Below are 20123 nucleotides of genomic sequence, written 5' to 3'. Positions count from 1 at the left end.
TGGCCGTTTTGAAATACGCCAAGCATCGCCACATGGGAAGTGCTTGTGGCAAGAAGCACGACGACCCGATTCAAACAGAATAGTGTTCCACATTCCGCTGTACGGTACGTGCCCGCAAATCACTGTTGCAGAACAGAATACACTGTCCAGTAGTAATGTGAAATAAATGATTCAGTGTCATTCCTACGTGAGACAATACTGTGCACAAGAAAGAACACACTTAGGTCCCTGCTTTCAAAATCAGAACAAATTTGCACACAGTTGTGAGAAAAAATGTTTCATTAAGGACGAAGAAAGGTAGGAAGCCTGGTCCGCTACCTGAGTGTGGTAAAGTGATGCCTAGCAGATACGGCGATTCACTGAAAGTGTGACCGATCACAAACAGAAATATACACTCCCGTATGTCATACAAGGACACTTAAGTGTTGTCCACCTACACTTTTCTTCCCTAGGAGACAAAAAGTTAACACTTTTTAAAGAGGAGTAAGAAGGAAACATACAAAACACCATCTGCTTCACATCTAGTGAGAGCACATCCAGTTTCTTGTGACGAGTTGTTCTAGTACAGGGTGTAAGAAAAATAATTTAGCTCTTGACAGTCCTAGTCTTTTGCGACAGATAGTGTGTTCAGATGATGCTCGGCTTTAGTACATGCGTTGGCCGCATTTTCTTGGGAGGTGTTGCAACCTGGAGACCTAAATGAACCAATTGTGACGAGGCAGATGCACAGCTTTACATTTTTTTCCCATGTATTTTTTCTCAAAGCATCATATGCTTGCTAGCAACTAAAGCTAGAAATGTATGCCGAGCGTTTCGCGACCACAGTGTGGTTCTCATGGATGTAAAGTTGTTATGAACGCTACAGACGTTGTCCGTCGTCCCTAGTACATACACTGGCCACAGTTTCACGAGAGCGACACGGGAGTGGGGGGGGGGGGGGGGGGGGGGGTGCAATATGGGAGCCTAGAGGGACCGATAGCGCCAAACACTATCTGGACGCACTGAGGAACGCAGTGTCAGCACGTAAACTATTTTTCTCACGCCATGTTCTGGTACTAATCATTTTCTTGTTTTGAAACAGTATAATGTGACCAATGTCAACTACAGCTTTAGATTAACGAAAAGCAATTAGAAGAAAAGAGAGATAAAAAGAAAGCAGAACCATACTACAGCTCTTCCTGTCTACATCAAAACAATTGCTCTTCACCAACAAAGAAAGCTTTTCTAGCCAGAAATCAAGCAGTTCTGATATATATCCTTTCCAGAATATTTCATGCTTCTTTTTGCAGCGTACTCAACACTTCCTGCTTTTCTAATCCAAATGTACCAAAGGGTCATCCTAATTGGTGGACTACCGAAGGAACAATCTTTTGGTTATCGGAAGGATTAATTTAAAAGCAGAGGTCCGAGTCAGTACATTTTATGACGTGACAGCACAAAAGCATAAAGGCAGCAGAGCCTTCCACTTTTCATCTTTGCACCTTTTATTGCTTTACAAGCCTTTTTTTCCAAGACACGAGTCACTTTTCCTGGCAATTTGTAAGGCTAATTTACTAGTAAAGTTCAGTGGCTACACGTTCTACACTGTAATCAGTCAAAATGTAAATAGTTAGCATTAATTAGCATATTTGAATATGAGCTTATTCTGCGAGACCGTTCTTTTGTCAGGACTGTGCTTTCTGTATGGTTGCCTTTTGACAATCAAGTTGGTGTCGAAGAAAGAAACTGGAGCACATCACGTAATTATGCCGACCATAACACACGAAATACATTAAAGCATGTGAGCTACTAAAGCAATACATTCAATGCTCGTTATTTGTTGAGCAATGCATCTGTTAAAATCTCGTAACTCTACTGGGCTAGCTCCATTCTGTAAATCCCTGTCTAAACTGAAACTATGCTTGTCGTTTATTTAATTACGAAAACATAATTTGTATCGTATTCATAGCATTGATCCTAAAATTAAATTACACAATTGATTGAACAAGCACTCTCACACACACATGTACACATGCACACACAAAATAAGTGTTGCCCTATACAATCATAAACACACCATGCATGGTTCTTCTACACTAAAGAATGGCTGACGTGGGAATTACTGACGAGATATGGTGCTTCATTACACAGCATTCACAGTCTCCATGCTGCTGTAAGTCAAGACATGGCTGAGAAATGGACGCAAGTCCTGGTCAAGCAGACGCCCACCCATGTCTGCATTTTTGAACTAAATGTGAACTTTTCCCAAAAGAGAGAGAGAGAGAGAGAAATAAAAATCAAAGACCACTGTAAGTAAGGCTGAAGTGAAAGTACACACTGACTTCAGTACCTGAATATGCTTTGGCAGGCTGGAAAAATAACCAAAAAAGAAGTATTAAGCAACAAATGAACTAAGGCAGCAAGAAAATTTGGTCCCTAGCAAGAATAAGCCAAGAGTGAGAAAGAGTGGACCACCACTTGGCCTAGAAATTGTAGCCCCTAAGACAACTGATGATCAAGCATGTCCCGATATTGTGGAATATTATATTGAAGGCAAGTTGAAACAGACAGATGACAAAAGTACACTTGACAAGAGAGACGCAATGTCTTAGACTAACGGTGAATTCCAATGACAGATTATGAGTGGCTAATAACCTCTACGATAGAGTACTCCATTCTCGCTACTGAGGAAGAAACATTGAAGAGGTGTGGCGACCAAATAAAGTCCCATTTCTGGAAAGCCAATTCATGCTGGCAGCATCTTGCAGCAGAAAAGAGAATTGCGGCCATTTTGACTTCCGAGCAAACCGGTCACGCATTGCTCGCGTCCCACCGCAATCATGGAGCGAGAATGTAGAGCGCTTTCGGCTGCACTCTGCCGGTAGTGTCTCCATTTCTTTTTCTTTTTTTTTCATGGTTGCGGCCTTGCACCGCACGGCGTTGCCAACTGAAATGTCATTGCCAGATAGTATTATTTTTGCATTTATGCGACGTTACCTGGACACCTGCGGATGCCCATTCTGACAGGAGTTTCACATCCTAAACATTTCTTTCTCCGTGATTCCAGCAGAGCACAATCGAAATAAATCTACCAATGGAACAGAGGTGCTCCTGCCAGCGCAAATGGCAGGGGGCACTAGCATACATCCACTTCTCAAAGTGTCTAGCATTACTCGAGTTTCGTGCCATTTTTGCCAACATGAGCACACATGGAGAGAACAGGGCCCACTTGGGCATTGCATTACAATGATCACACGGTACTCCACACTCCGTGCATGCATGGGACACTAGCAACTTCCAAGTTGAATCCGCCACTTTTCCCAAAATAGAGATCTGCCCTGTGAAGCGGATCTGGAAGCCGCTCCAGATCTACCAATAAAACATACACCGAGCACTCTCAATCTTCTAAGTGAACAGACTAGCTCGACGTGGAGCAACAACACTGCTACCGGAAGTGCTCCGAATCTGAAACAGAAATTCATTATAGCAGCTGTTGTTAGGAAGTCTTATTAAAATTACTGCACTGAGAGCCCGAAGACATTGTTGTACCTCTTCAGAAGTAAACCTCGTCTCATACACATGTACCCTCTTCGCTTGTTATGCCTGTTACAACTGTATGTCCCTTATACACCCGTATTTCGTATTTGAAGATTTCATCCCAGCAATTTTCCAGCCTGTTCTGTTCAACTTCATTTTTTCTTTCTTTTGACCCAATATAACAAAGCCAAAGCCATCAAAAGGTTAAACTAAGACTCTACACATACCACTGCGATGTGAGCTTCCCTCTACTAGGGAGAATTAATAATAACAGTACAAAAGCAGACAGAACCACAACAATAAGTCCCATGGTTACCAAAGAGTCACTTGTGTCTTCCTTTATTTATTATATTTATTATATAATAAATTATATTTTTATATAATTATTATATTTATGTGCAGAGATAGAGAAGCAACACCATGCTACATCTTCCTTAGACAATAGCTGCTACAGTGCTGCACATAACTTGAAACAAATGCGTCTTAAGGTCATCATTAAGCCACAACAGCAACGAGTACGACAAGGTGACGCGTCAATATTAATTGGATTGGCTGATAAAGCCGTCATTCTATTACTAAATTTGAATTGACATGCCAGAGCCAATTCAGTTATAAGTGCTAGTTGCAAGGAAAGTTGGGAAAGCTTTGTGCGATTTACACTGCTACGATAACAACAGTTGTGCCGATTTTCCCAAAACCCGTGTGTTCTAGATGCTTTGAGTACCGTGAAACAGCCACGCTAATATCATGCAAGGAATTTCTGACCGTGCCAATCTTGTGTCGAGAAGTGTAATGTCCGTACTCGCACCGATGTCTTATAAGACGGTTTTTCGGCGACGACGTTTAGAGACCTGCTCAAACAAGAGCTACCATCTCACTGAATGTTCAATGCTGACCTGACTATAGTGTCGGCATTAATACAACGCCCACCGTTCCAAACAGCAACGAAAAAAAAAAGCGCCTACATGGAGTCGGTGTAATTAGGGTAATCAAAAAATGTTCACGCATTTCATGCCTCTATTTACATATGCAAAGACTGTGCAACCCCATCAGAAAGCACTCTAAGACTGATGGGAAGTGAAAGGCCTGGGATAGAAAACAAGAAAAAAGCTGGCCCAGGCTTTCTTGTTCTTGTGTAGAATTTCTAGTATACAAAGGGACATCTGAATGACTTTCTATGAAACAAATATCGCCATGCGTTACCATAAGAACAATGTAATAAGCTCCTCCTTAAGGAATTGTTGCAGCTCAAGGCCCAGCAACAAGCACAAAAAAAAAAAAAAAAAAAACAGAAAGAGAATGCTTGCACCAGAACACATGCCAAGTACCTGTCTGTGTTGAAAAAGCAATGCCAGCCATCGTTGAACGCATCAAAAGCGACCTAAATGGAAGAACATCTTTCAGAAATATTGACTCCTGATGAGGTTAAATGACAGCCGTATGTATGCAGCATGCCAAAAACATTGGTACTTTCGGTATGAAGTTTGGGATTAAAAAGAAAATGAAGAAACGAAAAGAATAAAAAGCGCTCATGACACAGCATTATGAAACTCTAATGACGACATTGAGAAATATCCAATCTTGTGCTTTCTCTCCACGTTTACTGAGCTGGTCAGTGGATGTACCTTCAAAGCCTTCCGAACATTTAGAGAACACCAATTTATGTGACGTTACCTGGACACCAGCGGATACCCATTCCAATAAGAGTTTCATATCCTAAACATTTCTCCCTCCGTGATTCCAGCGGAGCACAGTCAAAATAAATCGCTCCGACACTCCACCCCCAACTAAACGCTCTGCCACTCCACCCCCAACGAAACAGCGGCTTCACAGCCAAGCTCTCTTAGCCCACCATAACACTCGTCTAGCAAGGTTCTGCAATTAGCAAACCGTATGGCCAGTCACATGATAAACAAAAAAAAAGAACAGCAGTCTTGCAACTGTCCTTGAAACACATTGCACAATGTCCACTTGACAGAATTCGTTCAGTAAGCTGCCGCGCTGGAGCCCGGCACTCCAGCCCGGCAGCTTCATACGTGCCTCAAATTCCCAGTTGCCGGACCTGTAAACTGGGTCCCACGGCAGCAGCAGCGTTGGGAGCTGGCCAGTCTGGTACGAAATGCGAACACGAAAACCTTGAAGATGAAAACAAAAACCGAGCAAACAAAGAAACTTCTGCCCCTTTTGTGGTCACACGAGCACAGCTTCAGCCACTTGTCGAATGATGGTGCAGGCACGGTCAATGTCCTCCTCGGTCAGAGAGGCTGAAACTGCAATGCGGATGCTCGCTTCTTTGGGGGTGTGCTCTCGGTCTTCAAGGTACCGGGCGCGCGTCAGCGCTACACCTGCCTCCCATGCCTGCAGACAGGTTGAAAGAACAGAAGTGATGCAACAAGTTACAGATAAAACTGGGATGAGGGGGTGAATATTCGAGTTTCAAATTCGTATAGTATAATAGACAACTGAATAACTGATTCGACTTTCAAATAGGTAGTACTTTAAGAAGTTTCAACCAATTTTACAGGACGAATATCTAAAACATAACAAAGACTAATGGTCGATCTCAGTTGGGATGAGTTGGCTAACACTAGGGCTAACGCTAAGGCTAACGTTGTTAGAGTAAGCCATTCATTAAATCTTCCACCGATATTCTAGTTCAAAAGCAAGCACATATTTATTTTACAGGAAATTATCTCATCTCCACGCGTCATGGCTCCAGCAAAGACTGTCAAAGTACTAGTGCCAAAAATTATCGGTACACTGAGCTCCGACCTTAAAGTCAAGAGGTTCAAAAATATTTCAGTGAGCCCCTGATCCCAAGAAGGGATGACCTTTATTATACTGAAAAAAGCTGCACTTTATCCAGGTATTTCCTAAATTCCTTCACGACACGTTCCCATCCCTGCTACTCGAGTGCCCAGTGAGTGCATGTCTTCAAATGCAGGAAAGACTGTGACATCACAGAGGGATAGCCTGAAGCCCTGTCATATAGATCAACTCGTGTTTTTGCGTAAAAATCTGTAGTCTTTTGGAAGCTGTCCCTCATGGCATTATGTGCTCGAGGACATGTGCATATTTCATATCTGTGTTTTTTCAATATTGAATAAAATGTTTAGTATTCAATATGCGATGTTCTTGGTCAATATTCAGAAATATTTGACTGAAATTCGATTCAAGATAAAATTTCACTGTTCGCACGCCCCGGAAAAGTTCTCCACTACTTCACTTCAGGAAAGTAAGCCAGTCAAACTTGTGTGCCGACTTAACACAATACAGACAAGATGAGAAATGGGAACACAACACAGGTACAGATGATGAGGTGCAGTGGTACGCATTTGAAATCACGATCTTTTATCTTTCCCCTATTTCGCTGGCACAAGAAGCCCCCATCGTATCAACACGCGCGCTTTCTTGCGTTTTCCAAGTGATCTTTTTTTTTCTCACCTGATAACAAATGTCAGAAAGTTATTGCTAAATGTAAAATGCACATTATTGTGAATCAGGAGCTCCTTGAACGTTATGACCAATTTCAAGCAAACTGCATGCATGACAGAAAAAGGAGCGTGAATTTTCCAACTTAAGTGACTACCAACGATTCTGTTGAAATGTACATTTGAACCTGTATTAGAAGTCAATACATTTCACCCACAGACTGGATTATGGCTATCGACTACTGTTATACTTCATGCACGGGATTTCGAAGGGATGTTACACAAGTTATCAATCTAGGCATTTACGAAGACACATATACTATGGGGCCTCACTGTGGAGAGAACGCCACACTCTTAGTGTGAACAGACACAGTAGACACGGCCGGAACGAACCAAACAGTAAACATTTATTTAACTACCTTTAGAACGACGATATCGTCAGCCGAATAAATATAACATCAATTGTGATTCGTACGCTGAAAAACCTTACACATAATTATGCAACACTCAACACAATAACACACGGAAGGCGGCTTCGCCAACGCTTGACTCACCACGTGGGCCCACCGCAGACGGCTCGCGGTGCCATTTATGGCAGACCCACCGCTGGAGGCAACCGTTCACAACAACCGCCACCCGCAAAAGAGCAACTCGCTCAACTCTCTCTGCCGCCACCAAGGCTTGCTGCTAGGAGTCACCGCCGGCGCTACCGATCTAACAACCATGATGATGATGATAGTGGTGATCTTCGCTCGCGAACACAATGCCACCTACCGCTTAATAGTTGTGATTCCGCAGTACATATTCTGTGCGAGAAACGTGCACCACGCGACGCAAACAACTTTACAGGGGGTGTCAGCACCCTCACATCATGTACATTTGCAACTGCATGGAGCTTTCGCAACTACTTTAAAACTTGTTGCATCTAAGTAGTGTTGCATCTAAAGCTAGACAGGTGAATAGGGTGACTCTCACTCTTCACCTTATGAACAATATCGTCGAGAAGCTTTGCACATTCCTCCTTTGAGCGGCTGCCAGCAACGTACAGGTGCTTGACAGGTGACTCAGCATCACCACCTAGACGCAACTGTGCAATCCTGTTTTCAAAGAAATAAAAAAAGGAACATGTTGATATACAGTATAAGCAAACCATATCGACCAGGTTACAATATGGAGGCACTAAATATCATATAAAACAACAGTTTTCCATAGATGGGTACCATAAAGCTCTGCAAGTGAATACCATAGATGACTGCCACCACCAGCGACTCATGGTAAATAAAACCATTCTCAGTATCGAGCGCACAGTGTTGAGTTGAGCGTTTTTTGGGAACACACAACTCAACGCTGCGCTTTCGGGAACTTCATCAATAACCTTAAACTCTCCTCTTGTTTTTGGTGGTCAGCTGAGAAAAGGCCAAGTGGCCTCTCTGTAAAAGCAAAGGTGCTAGTTTCAAATGTTTAACCACGATGAATTTTTCGTCAAGTGGGAAGTCTTCTCTCCGTATTGACCCATACGCATAGACATCTAAATTAACATAGATCCACGCATATCTGTGTGGACCTATAGGGATCAATTTGCATGGAACCGAATATAGACGAATCCGGATAGAGCCAATCGTAACTAGCTGTAAAGCATGAAAAAGTGTAAAACAATTGGCACATTTTTCTCTCAACAGAAATGACAGCATATGAACTTAAAAAACTTGCCTAAGCTTGCAGCTCTTTCAGAGTTCAGTTACAATAGCAGCAAACCACGACATAACAGACATAAGTATAATAAAATACGTCAAGAAGTATTTCTTTACCATTACAATGCAAACTGTACAGGTTTATATCAAACAGTATCAGATAATATTGAGGCCAATTTGCGGCCAGAATGTATGGTTTGCGCCAGTCAAGCAGCTTGATCCGGCAATGCCTCTCATGCCAACAACAGCATGATGTGAAGGAATACACCCAAGAAAAAGCAGGCCACTGTGGTAACCAATTACGCACCATGTTTTTGGCACGAGATGACTGAAGTGTTCTGTAGACACAAGTAAAAAGTAAACGTTCATAGTAGAGCCATCGATGAACATGGACGAATGTGCGAGCAGCAGTGTAAATGCGGACGCTTTGTATGAAAACAGTCACTCACCTTTGCAGCTTTTCGTGAACTCGTAGGCAGTTCTGCCTCAGCTGGCTCAACAGCTCTGTAAAATGCAAAACAAAGAAGCATACAGTTAGAAAAAAAAGGTCCAGTGTGTATACCACTGGTGGGTCATAGTGCAAATACAAGTGCCCCACCAGGTCGCCACAGTGCATGTAAATCGAGTGCTGAAAAAGTTGCGCCACACTGAAGGTGCTTTTTTTTTTTTTTAATCCCGGTTTCACCACAAGAGCAAAGTGTATCACATATTATCAGTTTCTTCAATGAAACTTTCAGTAGGCAATCGGCACCCGTCTTTGCGTCACCTTCCCTTATCTTGTCATTGCAGTGTTACTGCACTGATTTGTTTTTAACTTTTGAGGTGAAACAATGAAAGCGATAGCAACAAATTGTAATTACATACGAAGCAAGGCTGGCAGCGAACACTTTTTGATCACAAAAATCTGCAGAACACTAGCAAAAGAGAATACGGCCGCTCCAGAAAGGTTTGCGGTTTTCCCAGCGTCTCTTCATGTTGAAAGCACATGCAAGCAGTTTGCTGATCCCAGAAAGATAGCACACGTGCCTGTGATCGCGCCCTTCTGATCAAAGTTCGCAGTTACTTTTCAAGCGACCCCCACCCCCCTCCCCTCCCTGCTCGAAGATGGGCGAGACGTTTCCGTTGCCTCTCTGCCAGAGTGGCAATCAATGGCAGGCTTCGCTTGCAGGCCGATGTTGTCGCAAGCTCCCCCAGTGCAACGGAGATGGGTTGGCTCGTTTCGTCTCAGGTTCAGCCACGCTCGTCGCACCTATTCATGCGCTTTTTACCCGCGAGTAGATCATACGATGCGCAAAGGAACCTTATCGATTCGCACTTCATGCTGAACACGCTGGCAACAGCAAAACCAGTCGAAAGGGTCCGTGTAATTTCTACTGCAATAAGATCATCACAAATGCCTCAGTGGGGCACTCACCTGGATGGGACGCCAGGTGATTGATGGCCTGTAGAGACACAGATGCTTGCAGGGGTGGCAGAGATGCTGAGAAGCAGTAGCCCAGACCAGACAGACGCTGGTGCATTGGATGGAGAAAGGTAACAGGGGGATGAGAACAGAACGCAGCATCCTCTGCACATTCCATTGCATATTCAATATCTTGTCCTTATCAAATAAGTCTGCAACAATTCAATAAGATGTGGTGGCTCTAACCTGACAGGAAAACTCACAGGGTCCCTTAAGCATTCAGGACTCGAAGCCAAAAGCCGTGGTCTTTCTCCTCTGAGTCAATGTATGTTGATCCTGCCCGGCCCGCCTTCAAGAGCATTCTGCACCTAATGTGGTTGTGCACTGCCTCCGAGATTGGAGGAACCTTGCCCCATCTTGCAATGCCTCCGCGATTAGAGTAATTTTGACCAAGCTATGATGCCACGTCATGCCGTTATCAAGCAATGTGATGTCACGGTGAAGTCACAAACTTTGGCGATCCAAGATGTCACCATGACATCATACAGTGATGTCATCACACAATGTTGATTTTTGTATCATTCGAAGCTGCAAGACATAAACAGCCACTGATGTGGGAAGCCGACGGTCAAATTTTGCATTTGATGAGGCATCTAAGACTTTCCCCTTAATAAGTTTTTAAATTAATAATACAATGTATCGTTTCCTCAAATGCCAAAAAAAATTAAGGACACTTGGCAAACTCATTGCTGGGTTCGTTGGTCAAAGACCAAGGGATGCATAGCAAGCATGACGATAAAAAAAGGATTTAAGAAAAAGAGATCAAGATGGAAAGAATATATCGGGCGCTGAACTTTAACTGCTCATGCTACAGTGGAGTAAAAAAAACAAATCCACCTGCATGTGGCAGTCATATTTAAGGATGATTGCAAAGTGTCATACAGAGGGACCCCATCTGTCCCCCCCCCCCCCCCCCCAAAAGAAATGGACTGCTTGCTAATGCCGTTTGCACTACTTTTTGCAAAACAAGAAAGACCTACAACAACTCTCGTGCAAATTCTTGTGTAGGAGTAGCTACACAAAAACTCCTGCAGCTTATCTTGATCTCACAAAGCAGCAGTTGTGCGTAGCAAACTGACCTCTTTTTACTCCTTGTTTTTTCTTTCACATTGATACCAATCACAGCATTTGCAAGTAACAATTAGAATGTCTTATATCAAGCCAGGAATTCGGAGGCTTATAAAGAAAGGTTAAACTAAAACAGGAGACCACACAACAAGTCATGGAGAAGAAAATAATAGATGCAACCTCAAAGATGTACTGACACAAACTTTTAGTATTTTTGGATGGTTGCTCTAAATAAGGTATCGTAATTAAACTGAATAAAAGATACAAAATGAAGGCAGTACAGGCTTACGCGCCTACATCCAGCCATGATGACGCTTCAGTTGAAAGCTTCTATGAAGACGTGGAATCGGCAATGAGTAAGGTAAAAACACAGTATACTATGGTGATGGGCGACTTTAATGCAAAGGTAGGGAAGAAGCAGGCTGGAGACCAGGCAGTAGGAGATTATGGCATCGGTACTAGAAACGCCAGAGGAGAGCTACTAGTAGAATTCGCAGAACGCAATAATTTACGGATTTTGAATACCTTCTACCGAAAACGAGAAAACCGCAAGTGGACATGGAGGAGCCCTAATGGCGAAAATAAGAACGAAATAGACTTTATAATGAGTGCACACCCTGGAATCGTTAAGGATGTGGAAGTGATTGGCAAGGTACGATGCAGTGACCATAGAATGGTACGGTCTCGAATTCGCCTAGACTTGAAGAAGGAACGACAGAAACTGATACGCAAGAAGCCAATCAATCAGCTAGCACTGAGAGGGAAAGTACAGGAATTCAGAGTGTCGCTGCAGAACAGGTATTCGGCTCTTAGTGAGGAAACCAACCTTAGCGTAGATACAATGAATGATAATCTGACGAGTATCATTACGGAGTGTGCAGTAGAAGTTGGAGGCCGGGTAGTTAGACAGGACACTGGCAAGCTTTCCCAAGAAACGAAGAACCTAATTAGGAAGCGTCAAATCATGAAAGTGTCAAGTACAACAGACAAAATAGAACTGGCAGAGTTTTCGAAGTTGATTAATAGACGTAAGGTATGCGATGTAAGAAGGTATAACATGGAGAGAATTGAACACGCTCTGAAAAACGGAGGAAGTGTCAAAGCATTGAAAAGGAAACTTGGGATAGGCAAAAGTCGGATGTATGCACTAAGGGACAAAGAAGGCAAAATAACTACCAATATGGATAGGATAGTTAAAATAGCGGAGGAGTTTTACAGAGATCTGTACAGTAGCCGAGACAACCACGACCTTAATACTATAAGAACTAGCAGTAACCCAGATGACACCCCACCAGTAATGATAGAGGAAGTCAGAAAAGCTTTGGAGAGCATGCAAAGGGGCAAAGCTGCTGGTGAGGATCAGGTAACATCAGATTTGCTGAAAGATGGAGGACAGATTGTGTTAGAAAAACTAGCCACCCTGTTTACGAGGTGTCTCCTGATGGGAAGAGTACCAGAGTCTTGGAAGAACGCTAACATCATCTTAATACATAAGAAAGGAGATGACAAGGACTTGAAGAATTACAGGCCGATCAGCTTGCTCTCTGTAGTATACAAGCTATTTACAAAGGTAATTGCTAACAGAGTAAAGAAAACATTAGAATTCAATCAACCAAAGGAACAAGCAGGATTTCGAACAGGCTACTCAACAATTGACCACATTCATACTATCAATCAGGTAATAGAGAAATGCTCAGAGTATAACCAACCACTATACATAGCCTTCATAGATTACGAGAAGGCGTTTGATTCAGTAGAAATATCAGCCGTCATGCAAACACTGCGGAATCAGGGCGTAGATGAAGTATATATAAACATTCTAGAAGAAATCTACAGGGGACCAACTGCTACCATAGTGCTTCATAAAGAAAGCAACAGAATACCAATCAAGAAGGGTGTAAGGCAGGGGGACACAATTTCCCCAATGCTATTTACCGCGTGCTTACACGAGGTTTTCAGAAGCCTAGAATGGGAGCAGTTAGGGATAAGAGTCAATGGAGAATACCTTAGTAACCTGCGCTTCGCCGATGACATTGCATTGCTGAGTAACTCGGGGGACGAATTGCAACTCATGATTACGGAGTTAGACAAGGAGAGCAGAAAGGTGGGTCTTAAAATTAATCTGCAGAAAACGAAAGTAATGTACAACAACCTCGGCAAGGAGCAGCGCTTCGAGATAGGTAATAGTGCACTTGAAGTTGTAAAAGACTATGTCTACTTAGGACAGGTAATAACCGCAGAGCCGAACCACGAGATTGAAGTAACTAGAAGAATAAGAATGGGGTGGAGCACATTCGGCAAGCACTCTCAAATTATGACAGGTAGATTGCCACTATCCCTCAAGAGGAAGGTATATAACAGCTGTATCTTGCCGGTACTTAGCTACGGAGCAGAAACCTGGAGACTTACAAAGAGGGTTCAGCTTAAATTGAGGACGACGCAGCGAGCAATGGAAAGAAAAATGGTAGGTGTAACCTTAAGAGACAAGAAGAGAGCAGAGTGGATTAGGGAACAAACGGGGGTTAAGGATATCATAGCTGAAATCAAGATGAAGAAATGGACATGGGCAGGGCATGTAGCGCGTAGACAGGATAACCGCTGGTCATTAAGGGTAACTGACTGGATTCCCAGAGAAGGGAAGCGGGTTAGGGGGAGACAGAAGGTTAGGTGGGCAGATGAGATTAAGAAGTTTGCGGGTATAAATTGGCAGCAGCAAGCACAGGACCGGGTTAACTGGCGGAACATGGGAGAGGCCTTTGTCCTGCAGTGGACGTAGTCAGGCTGATGATGATGATGATGATGATGATGCTCTAAATAAAAATGCTATTATCTAGAACTATGAGAAGAGTATTGCAATGCTTGAGGATGCATCAAATGTATTTTTAATCCGCTACCATAAAGACATTTTTGGTTTTAGGGGTGGCTTCTCATAGTGAATATCCATTGGTAAATTTGGAGCGGCCGACAAACTCTGCGCCAGAGCCTTCCACTCCGGCTGAGGGCAACCGAAGAGAGTCTACCAATAAAACACAGGTGCTCCTAGTGGAGCAAAGGGCATTGGCGCACACCCGCTTAAGATGAAAGCGCAAGTTGATGCTGCAACGTGCCAGTCATTCTTTTTTTCCCTCCAAAATGTGACCCGCCTTCACGCTTGAGAAGCGTGAAGGTCGCATGGTGGCTCGAGAGGGAGGTGTCAGCATAGCATAGGCGAAATGACACATCGGTTCGTTTGATTCACACGGGTGCACGTTTATTGTGCGTCTGCACAAATGCATTCCCGGGCCGTTTGTGCGAACATGCGTCTCTTCACCACTGAGCTGGCCGTGTTTTGCGCTGAACAGTGTGGGGCGCTTGCGACTTCAAGTCGAATCCACCACTTCTTGCGGAGTAGAAAGAGTTGATTCGAGGAGTAGATCTTGTAATAAAACCGCTCTGTGTCTGCCAATGAAACATACAGGAGCACTCTCAATCTGCCAATGAAACAGACTCGCTCTGCACGGAGCAGAAAAGGCTACCGAAAGTGTTATTAATCTGCCAATGAATGACGCCATCGGTGATGCGTGACTGCAGCGTGACTTCACACGCAGACAGCGACTTGTGACGTACTAGCAGAAGATTTGTCATCTACTCGTGGCATATGCCAAGAACTATAAGTGAATTGCCGTCCAGCGGCTGCCACAGTGATTTCTGCAGTTTAAGCTGCATGCAAGACTCGGAATTCGTGAACTCAGTGGAACTGTTTTGACTCGTTAGGACAATGCACAATGTGGTGGAGTTGACTCGCAGATGCTCAGCAATGAAGACTTTAAAAACAAAGAAAAATATTTCATGTGCGTTGGTTGACTCTGGTGTGTGGAGACCGTTAACGCTGCATACCAAGGAAGCATAAAATGTCCCTTTTGCGGTGTCTCGAAATCGTATCAGTACTCCTTTAAGAAACAACAAGATATCAAAGCAGGTCAGCGAAAAAATGCCTCTTAGCCGAAATCAAGCAGAAGAAATGGGCTTGGGCAGGGTTTGTCAACAAAGGGAAGATAACAGCTGGTCATTAAATGTAACAGACTGGATTTCAAGAGAATACAGAAACTCAGGTAAGCAGAAGAGATTAAAAAATTTTTAGCAATAACATGGCTGCAGCAAGCACAGGACTGGGTTAATTGGCAAAACAGGGAAAAGAGCTTTGCCCTGCAATCGGCATAGTCATGGCATTGATGATGATGATAACATCCAGTAGATGTGCAGCTTATTCCCTCATACGACAACACATAAACAGTGAAGGCCAATGCTGCACATACTAATTAAGGAGGTTCAGCAGGCAAGCCGAGTGCTGCAAATTTTCTCACCTGATGATCGACGACAAAGCTAGTGCCGCAGCAGAAGCCCCCGTACGAGCCCACAGCATGCTCAAGGGTTGCGCACATCAGGTCAATCTCGTTGCTCTGTAACCATTTAAAGATAACAACATGCAAACATCCACCAAAGACAGTACTGCCACAACCACAAAATTACACATTATTAAATTTGCGCCTCAGAATTTGGACAAATTTTGCCACACGCCGCTGGTCCACTAAAATAAAAGAAGGCGACATATGGGTAATAAAAAAGTAAGATTTCTATCCTGATGTAACGAGTAATTGAGCAAAGCTAAGTAAATGAAGCAAGCACCAATTAAGATTTCTGGACAGATCTAAGATTTCCAGACAGATGTAACCAATAATTGAGCACAGTTTTAATAAAGCATTATAACTAGCCCTGTGATAAACATTGTGGCCGTATAATTCAGCTTCCATGGTACGTAGAATCAAAGAACATTAGGGGAAAGAAAAGGCAATGGCAGCTCCAACAAGACCCCAAAGCGATGAAAGCCCTTTGAGAATTACGACATGCCCTTAGATGCATGGGACGTGTGAAGGCTTGGTTTGAGCACGTGTTTCTGTTTCTGGAGTTTAAACATACGTGCTGTGTCTAAGCGTATACAATTAAACTGCCACCTTTAAAAATGTTTAACTTTTAAAAAAGCCTACATGGCACGAGTATACGTTTTCAAGGCCATCTGGCATATCATCAAAATGCAACATTATACGGTTGAGTGAGATCAACAGCTACCAAGGGTATTTCCATAAGAGAGACAGATATGACAAATCAAGTCAGGCAACCAAAAAAACAAGAAAAGAAGCGAAAGGCTAATTTGTGTGACAACTATAAGAAACATAGCTGATAATTAAATTACTCAGTATATCTATTTTTTGAACAAATGATGTAATAAACTTGTTTTTCCTTTTTAAATCTCGATGCTCCAAGGGCAATTTTTTTCTTACATTTGCCCAATTATAAAAGCAACTTGACAAAATAGAAACCCAATTTTTTTTTTACCAGAATAAATGAAACATCGATACAAATTAGCTGAACTAGAATGGCGCATGTATGCGGAATAGTTGTCATCTTTCGAGCAGTTTCTTTTATACAACACAACAATGACAAAAATTGCTTGCATTACTAAAGAATGCAAAAATGTCGATAATTAAAATATATTTGGAGTTCTAGTTCCATTAAAAGAAGAGATGCCCACGAATAATTGATTGATTGATATGTGGGGTTTAATGTCCCAAAACCACAATATGATTACGAGAGACGCCGTAGTGGAGGGCTCCGGAAATTTCGACCACCTGGGGTTCTTTAACGTGCACCCAAATCTGAGCATACGGACCTACAACATTTCCGCCTCCAAGATTCCGACGAATAAGATGAATCAAACCTGAAAGCTATACATCTAGCAGTTTCAGAAAAAACGGGTCTTAAAGAAGCCGTAAATACGAAGCTTGTGTGAATATCCAAATAGATAGTACAGTATTTGAATTCGCTTCAAATTTATATTACTGAAAATTTCCATGTATGCGAAATAAATTAATAGATGTACATTAATCTGCATGTAATCACTGCAAAAGTTGTTTCACTGCACTGCACCAATGCTAAACCACGAAAGCACCTATCCAAGAGAAATCCACATTGATGTGAAGTCCCACTTCAAGGTTAAATGAACATATTATCCTCACATTGATTGATTATGCCTGTTTCACCGGTTTAAAATCTTTTTTTACCAACTTACATGCTCCAAGTATAATAAATTTTACAGCATAACATATTTCACAGGTTATCAGTAACATTATACCAAAAGCCAAATCCTGGAACTATTAAAAGTTGTTTCCACTTGCTTTAAGCCAAAAAGAATGGCAATACCACAGACCCGGTTATTTGATTTTTAAAAATATACTTTGCAGGTTAGTAGGGTAATGATAAATATTTCGATTTTTCCTACGTGGAAGCGGCCCGCGGTGCTGCCCTAAAAGGTGGCACTTCTCTGAATATGTAAAGTTGTTCGTACTTCATAAGGGTTAAACCTAAATATAACAAAATTGACAAATTCCTGGAAAACTTCGTCATAAAGAAAATTTTGTCATATGCAGGTTTCGTACGAAAACTCTAAAAATAAACGCACAAGTAAATAAAACTGGAACTGAAGGCAAAGCTAACCCGCAACAGTTATTTAGCAGTAAAAGACAGCGTTATTATTATGATAGCAATTATATGGACACTCTCGATGGGTTTCTGCCGTTGCCGCCATGTTCTGTAACAAGTCCAGATGGTGAACATGCCCCTGGGCATAATAACTTTTACGAGCGGGTAAAAGCACGTGCTAAAGCAGAGATCGAATGAGCCAGCTCATTTATATCGTCAGGAAGGCGCATATGATAACATCCCCCCACATTTTTAAACTGCCATTGATTGCACAAACAGAAAAGAAGCCATCCGTCTTGAAGAAGCGTGAAAAAACGTGCGGAGAGGTGGGGAGGTCACTTGAGTAGCAACGGTGAACTTTGATTTTTCGAACAAGCATGAAAAAACGCTGGCACGTGTGCTATCTCGGCAAGCATCAGTGCGCTTTCAACACGAAGAGAATGTGAAAAAAGCACTTCTCACTGGAGCAGCCATATTTGCTTACACCAGCATTATGAAGGACTTCCAAGAGTAGGCTGCCAGCCTTACTTCATATAAGATTACAATTTGTTGCTACCGCAATCATTGCATTGCATTCAATGCACTGTCGTGTTGTTGCCAGAGCTAATCAGCTAATCTTGAAGACCGCAGTTCTCGCGGCGCAGCACAAGACGGAATTAAGCGCGTTTCCATCAGTGCCTCATCTGACATCCGCTCGGTAGTGACGACACGGTTGTCCGCATTAAAAAAAATCACAGTGTATTCACGAAGTAAATGATAATGAGTGGGGCAAAACGTCCATCTGTTTGTCTGTTTGTTGGTCTAGCGACGAGCACAAGCCACTGCGACTCGTGAAATACTGCGGGTTACGCCCAAAGCAGGACAAAAACTACAAGGAGCTTCACTCCTAAATAAAAAAGTGAAACTGAACGTCATTGGGGACCACTCCATGCACGCGCAGTGAAACCATTCACCCGCGCACCGCGTCAAAGACAAAGAGCGAAAGACACCGATACCATGGAAAACTATTCAGTAAAGCAAGCACCCTCCATATACAACGCGACCCCACATTTGTGACGCCAACTAAAAGCATGGCACCGTGGCCTCCGAGATGAGCCAGCAGTGCACCGTTCCTCCGGCCGTCCCATTCACACGTGGAGTGCGTAATCGGAGAAAGCTAGATAACTACTGCCGCTGCACCGCGACTCTCTTCTGCCGATGCGGACACGCGTGGCAGAAGAGAGTCACCCACAGAGGACACGCATTCGCAGCCTCTGTGCGTAATATAAAACTGCGGCACACATGGGCCAACTAAAGGCAAAATGTTACTTACTGGTGCAATTGAGCCATTGCCTTTTCGATTCTGACGCGTGCTTAGGCCTGCGGGGACAGGCACATCGCCAAAAGACCGTTCACTGATGCCATATGTTATGTTTCGCTACACGCTGGTAATTTTCCCTTGGGGATGATTCGTAGAAAAAAGCACACAAGCCATCCAGACTTCATGTCTATTCTGTTTGAGTTTCTCACTCTACAAACTGCACCTGATGCCCGATTTGCTACAATCCTTATTTTATTTAACTGGGTAGTGATGCATTGTTAAAAAAAAAGGGGGGGAACGTGATTTTTGTTAGCAGGTTCGCACTGTGGCTTATTTCCATTCTGCAATAGACCTCTCCTTGTGTGCAAACAGTGTGACGTCACTACGAGCACACCGCCCACCATCCTCTCCCTCGGAGCACACACTGGCTGGCAAGAAGTTCCGCAGGCACGATCTTTTCGCATAGCAGAGCTGCGTGTGTAGACATTCATTTGACACAAAATTCAGTTAATTGCTATTTCCTAAAGGCGCAGCTTTAAAAGGTTAAGGTAACTGCCTATAATGCATGATTCTGTTTGGTTAACATGTGGCGATTTGCTCGTCGTACACAGCATACACGAAAAATCCAGATCGTTAGTTTTATGAAGGAGTTTCCGTGACTGAGCTTGACGGTGCTTTTCGCTATTAAGTGTGTGTGTTATTGGGAAATGCTTCCACGGGAATGTGATCCCGCATTTGTGTGAGTATGACCGTCTCGTCACCACAATACTGATGGGTGAAAGGGTACCCAGCCTCTGCAGCAGTTATTTTCTCTGGTGTGTGGTGGTCAGCTGGTCTCCCTGCGTGATTAGCGTGACTGACGGCTGCCAGTTATTCATACGTATTACGCATGCCGACTGCCATGAGTTTTTCTGCGCTCCTGCTGTTCAGAGGTAGCGGCACATTCTTACACGAAATTCTCACGAGCTTGTCAACCTGACCTATTTCAGTCTTGCGGGTTGCTTTGAAAGGGAAGAGCGAAGGCGACTTAGTTGAAAACGAAGGCATGTACAAGGCGTAATGTGTCAACCTCTGGCATCTCATCATTACTTCTCGCAATTCCACTTATGAGTGTAGTAATGTTCCCGACGCTGTGTTTG

At 43.1% G+C, this 20123-nt stretch overlaps 1 protein-coding gene across 1 annotated transcript in view; it reads right to left on the bottom strand.

Annotated features, from left to right (window-relative positions):
• Positions 1-5461: 5461 nt before the first annotated feature.
• The window catches only part of Spt-I (serine palmitoyltransferase subunit I), a 36779-nt gene continuing 22117 nt past the window's right edge, over positions 5462-20123 (bottom strand). The window contains exons 8-12 of the mRNA XM_037432408.2: positions 15512-15607; positions 10053-10149; positions 9088-9142; positions 7930-8044; positions 5462-5874 (exon numbers count right to left, since the gene is read on the bottom strand). Coding sequence (XP_037288305.2) covers positions 5707-5874; positions 7930-8044; positions 9088-9142; positions 10053-10149; positions 15512-15607 — 531 coding nt within the window. The 3' untranslated portion in view covers positions 5462-5706. The remainder of the gene's footprint in view (positions 5875-7929; positions 8045-9087; positions 9143-10052; positions 10150-15511; positions 15608-20123) is intronic.

This window comes from Rhipicephalus microplus, chromosome 10, assembly GCF_043290135.1.
Source record: "Rhipicephalus microplus isolate Deutch F79 chromosome 10, USDA_Rmic, whole genome shotgun sequence".
NCBI classification, from domain to species: domain Eukaryota; kingdom Metazoa; phylum Arthropoda; class Arachnida; order Ixodida; family Ixodidae; genus Rhipicephalus; species Rhipicephalus microplus.
Note: the sequence above shows the minus strand (reverse complement) of the source record. Positions and strands in the feature narration are given on the sequence as shown.